The sequence below is a fragment of the Schistocerca piceifrons genome, chromosome 6 (assembly GCF_021461385.2).
Source record: "Schistocerca piceifrons isolate TAMUIC-IGC-003096 chromosome 6, iqSchPice1.1, whole genome shotgun sequence".
In the NCBI taxonomy this organism is placed as follows: Eukaryota; Metazoa; Arthropoda; class Insecta; order Orthoptera; family Acrididae; genus Schistocerca; species Schistocerca piceifrons.
In genome coordinates this window covers 36,256,439-36,261,847 of record NC_060143.1, presented here as the reverse complement: position 1 = coordinate 36,261,847, position 5,409 = coordinate 36,256,439, and the positions used below count along the sequence as shown (strand labels likewise).

At 44.7% G+C, this 5,409-nt stretch overlaps 1 protein-coding gene across 1 annotated transcript; it reads right to left on the bottom strand.

Moving 5' to 3' along the window:
• Positions 1–343: 343 nt before the first annotated feature.
• On the bottom strand, positions 344–3,845 carry LOC124802524 (CCAAT/enhancer-binding protein-like). The gene has a single exon (XM_047263369.1). It carries the CDS (start codon positions 3,529–3,531, stop codon positions 2,260–2,262), a length of 1,272 nt encoding a protein of 423 aa, XP_047119325.1. The 5' UTR covers positions 3,532–3,845; the 3' UTR covers positions 344–2,259.
• Between the last annotated feature and the right edge of the window lie 1,564 nt (positions 3,846–5,409).

Sequence of the window (5,409 nt, the reverse complement as noted above, 5' to 3'; positions counted from 1 at the left end):
CGATAAACGTAAAGGCATAAAAGATATAATTCATTATTGTTAAACATCCTTCAACCCACTCTCAGTTCAAGAGAGAATATTACTATAGCACTTCAAAAAGAAATTTAAGTTTTCTACTGGCACATTCCTTGTGTACAGTTCTGCATCACATATTCACAAACATGGATTTATAATATTTACGTTCCTCTCACATTTTTTACGCTACTTATTTTTCTCGTGATAAATTTACAGCTCTTTCACTTATTGTGTTAGCACATTCTGACAACAGAACATCTCTTCAGTTTCGACAGGTGAGGACAGAGTCTAGGCTAGAAAAGGTCACATGAAAAAAAAGAATGCATTGTTTCTTCTATTTCTCATATATTTTTTATCAAAATATACTTTTGTGCACATGACAAGAAGTTTTCACACTGTCATACACTATACATTCACTGCTGGTTAACATTCACCACATTTATGGAAACAAAAATAAATACTAGTTTTAACGTATAAATATGTGTTCATACCAGTTTCACACAAACACACATGACCTTCGTTTCTTTTGATTATACCAGCTATAATTGTCTATATTGCTGCCGTTATCAGAACTTCGAATGACAGTGCAGTCTTTGGTGTGATGAAGCCTACTGAACCTAACAGCCTGCAGTTATGACGTCTCTTTTTCAATTTTTTTATCTAGATCAAATTCAGATGAGATTGCATAATTTTTGCATGCGTGCTTCAGTTGTCTAATGCAATGACAGAACAATATTTAATAAACAAAACAGCACAAGTCATGCTTGCCACATATTGTAGGTTTCCAATTCTCTAGAAGCTTCTTTATAAAATTAAAAACAATCAGTATCTAATTCAGATACCATGAAAATATCCTGCAATTTCTTAACTTTATCTATCACACAACTTAAATAAAATCTAATAAAACTGCTCAACAAGTAACTTTCAATTATATATTTTATTTCATAATTCAACGTATTTATTATTAAAATTTACATTCAACAAAAACAAATGTTGCACTAAAATTTAAATACTATGAGATTTAATTCTTTTCTACACAGTTGAGGCGATCACAATTTAGAGACCAACACAATGATTGAAGTCTTGTCTTCCTCATGTACATAGTAAATTACACTTCATATACATGTGCATCATTGTTATTGCAGCTGGAAACACACAATTTGCAGATTGTCTTTACATATAGTAATTACATGCATTTATTGTACATGTTCATTAGAAATATACATCTGTCACAACTCTTGGAACGGAACAGTTAGTATAGAAAATGTCACTCATTATGAGAATATAGTCCAGAAATATAGAATCGTTATCTCAATAAAAATCATAGAAAATTATTGATATATTTCATTAGTCTAATTTTTGTTAAAAGATACGAACATATATGTTCTCGTATAAATTATACGAATAAAAAGACTAAATTGTTACACAACTGCAATTGAAAGCACCAGTATACTTCCACTGTAGAAGTTCTACAGTATGCGCAGAGTACTGCATCCAAGAATAGAAATTCTGACGACTGTACAAAAATTTCGCACTACACCAAATTAGGAACCATTCATTTACTCGTATTTACATCGTAGGCTACAGTACAACACTTTGCAAGGCACTAAACGGAATTCGACAGTAGATGAAGGGTATCAAAAATACACAAAACAGATTAGACCAACGTTGGGACACTGATGATAATTTATAAGAGTTTTTTTTTAACTCGTGAAATGAGATTTTTTATTGCATCGAAGGGGCTCGATGTAACAGGTAATTTGGCGCAATCTTTGACGTGCACACCTGCTCCAGGCCAAAGAGCAATCATTTCAGTTTATATATATAGGGTACTAATGAAATGTGACAGATGACATGAAAAGGCAATTTTAGTGCGAGAAGTAAAAGGAATGGAAACGTTCTGCAAATAAAGCACAGGAGATCTACAGGTCCTACGCCAGACCGTCTTTTAACTATTTCTCTGAGAATATTTTTTACTGAAGAGGAGCGGCGACATTCGCATTCGCCCTCGACTGACATCAGGGAGCCAAGCCGAAACTCTGCCTGTGCAGGTCGTGACACTCGCGCACGATGAACGTCTTATCTGTACATACACTGCACACTCGACTGTTCGAGCAAGAATTGCGGCGAAACAAATTTAGTAGGTCCGTCAGCAGAGCTAATACTACCTGGCGCGCCCTCAGGTACAGGTACGGCGTGCTGGTGGTGTCGAGTCGGGCCGGAGTCCGGGCCCGAACGCCCCCATCACAGGCCCTGGTGCTGCTGCTGGAAGGCATCCAGGTGCTTGTTGATCTCGCGGTGCAGCTGCTCCGGGACGACGCCCACGTTGGCAAACAGCGACCGCAGCACGTTCAGCTCTTCCGTCAGCAGCTCGATGCGCTTCTGCAGGCGTTCGTTCTCCTTGACGAGCAGCTTTACCTTCTCCTCCGTCTCCCGCGACCGAATCTTCGCCTTCTCGCGCGACTTGCGCACCGCAATGTTGTTGCGCTCTCGCCTCCGGCGGTACTCGTCGCTGGCCTTGTCGATCGCCTTCGAGCTCTTGCGGCCGCCGCCGCCCGCCGAGCCGTGGTGGTGCATCTGCGGCGGCTTGGGGGCGGACGGAGGCGGCGCGGGCGCACCCCCGGCCTTGGCGGCGCCCAGAGTCGCCGCGGCCAGCAGCTGATGGGGGTGGTGGTGCGGGTGGTGGCCGTGCACGGCCGCCGCCGCCGCAGCGGCCGCCGCCGCCGCGGCGCCGGGCGTCACCAGCGTCGTGAACGTCGAGCCGCCCCCGTTGCTGACGAAGTTACCGGACGGGGGCGAGTAGGCCGCGCCGGAGTACGGCACGGGCACGGCTGCATTGGCGCCGCCGCTGCCGCCTCCCTGCTGCTGGCATGCGGCGCCGCGGAAATCCGCAGGATCCAGTGGTTCCTCTTTGATGCTCGGCACGGAGCCCGTCGACGCCGACGAGCTGTTCTCGGAGACGGTGCTGCCGTTCGAGTTGGCGCCGTTCGCGGCGGTGACCGCCGCCGCAGAGTTGTAAGTCGCGCCCGAGTGGACGGGCTGGGGCATATACGCCAAAGTAGTGCGGGGGTACGCGGAGCCGAGCAGCGAAGCCGTGTTGGCCGAGCGCGCGGAAGGGTGGTGCGAAGGCAGATGCTGCGCCGCGGGGTGAGGGTGGTGTCCGGCGTGCGGGTGGTGGCTGTGATGGTGGTGGTGGCTGTGGTGCGCGTTCTTCACTACACCGTGCGGCTGCCCGTTCAAAATTTCCGTAAAAAGTCCTTCGTTAAACTGACTGTCCTCTATTAGATTCTGCAGATCTAACGATATCTCCGGGGTATTCAGGTCTGCCAGATCTCCCTGGTGCTCTTGCAGGTGGTACTGTTGATGCTTCAGAAGAATCGCACCTGTAGCCTTGCCTGTGTTGTTGATCGACGAGATGGGGCTGCTATTCTGACCGTTCACTAGCACTTTTTTAGCCGCAATGTCCACTGACGTTACTGAAGGATGAGCGTTGTCATACATTTGCGGCGAATCCATTGTACCGCAGCCAACATACCATGCTTGGTTCCAGCTGTCTTCAAAATTCACACTTCGATCACTGATAACACTACACAGGTCCTCCTCCGACAAATCACAAATTGCTGCCGTGTTGTTCACTGTTCAGGTGACGACAGTCCTACCGACGGCAACGAGGTCTAGTGCACGAGTGAAGTTACGCCCACTTGTGAAACTGAGAACTCAAACACACACTTTTACTTCCTCGAGAACTGCCGCCGACGAGACGGCGGAGCTTTCGCGAACACGTCCTCTCCGCTCGAGATCACTTCGCCGAGTGCGGAGCTGATGCAAGTTACAACTAGGAAAAACCGCTGGCTTGCGGCGCCTGCGCAGTAGCCTCGCCAGTCAGGAGGCGACTGGAGGGCCCGCGGTGGTGGGGGAACCGAGGCTAGCACGAGTGCGCAGCGCACGTATATGAAATAAACAAATGGAAACATTCCACACTGTATATGTTGCGTATTCTACGATCAATGATTTCTGGCACATAATAAAGATCGCCAAAGCTTGTGTAGTTAATTATAATTTATAGAAATTACTTTATTGTAGAGAGAATGAAAGGATTGAAATTTCCGTCTCCTCACGTACACTCAACGTCACGGTGACGTCAATTGTGACGTAGACCGCAAGTTCTGAATCATCTGGTGGGGCAGGAACATTCCGACAAGACTTGAAGAACGTGTCTGCTGCGCCATCTATCCGCACAACTGCGAAGTTTTTTGAGATGTAGGTCAAGGAAACCGACTTGCCAATACATTCTCCCGTTCGCTCGGACAACTAAAGAAGTAGAAACGACGTTCTGATTTGAACATCTTCCCTGAAGATCAAATCATCGGCAAAGTGCAACAAATAAGCAAATAATGTGAGAAAAATACAACAGCCCGAAGTTGCTCGTTTCAATGTGATGACTTCAGCATATTTGCTGTTGCGTATTATTGCAAGAAATTACGGTCAGTCCAGTCAAAAACTGAAATACAGTAGTTTTTATGTCACTTTCCCCTTTCTGGAACTTTACGCTTACATTGTGTGCAACTAATTAATACTACGTTTTACAGTAGTCCGAATGCCAGATTGAAGCACTAAAAATAAATAATAACCATAATATTAAAGGGTTGCTGATACATTTCATGAATACTTTGTGGTTGTATTTCAAATACAAATTTTGTCACTTGCTCGCACTCTAATTTTTCTAACTACGATTTTCGTCGTGGACTACGCGTCACACACGTTGATTACTGTACTGAATAAACAATATGCAGATAAAATCAGTCTGTATTTATAAGCAGCATTATCTAGAAGCAATTATGCAGAAGCGGCTGAAAGCAGGTGATTGACTACATGGCGTTATACATCTTCACTGTAATGATATATAAGTCGTCTGGCACTTCTAAGTTTTGTAATACACTATAAAGAAACAGAATTACGCAGCAGTCTTTGCAAATACGTTTCCGGAACAGCTACCACATAAAAATGATACCGACTATCGCATTAGGCACCACTGTACTAAGCCGTGTAGTTGCCTTAAACAGAAAGTTTAAACACAATGAAATTTGTTCTAGCTTTTCAAATGATCTAATAACTAAGATTTGGGAACTTGCCCGGACATAGACCACTCTAAAATTGTCCAACTCCCTTAGCGCTCAGCCACAAGCATTTTATAAAAGTAAAGAATAAATTTTAACAAGTGTAAGCACGGTAAGTGCCAACTCCCAAAGACTCTCAAAAGCTGTCTAGCTAGTACCATTTGGTTTCGAATAGTTCTCATACACCCAATTGATAGCAAAGACAGATCGTCCACAGCTTTCTTTCAATTTCTCCTTCATATTACTTACAGGGTGCTGCGCCCAGATGGCAGCACAG

Coding starts and splice junctions, on each gene's coding strand:
- LOC124802524 (XM_047263369.1), bottom strand. CDS start 3,531: ATGGATTCGCCGCAAATGTATGACAACGCTCATCCTTCAGTAACGTCA.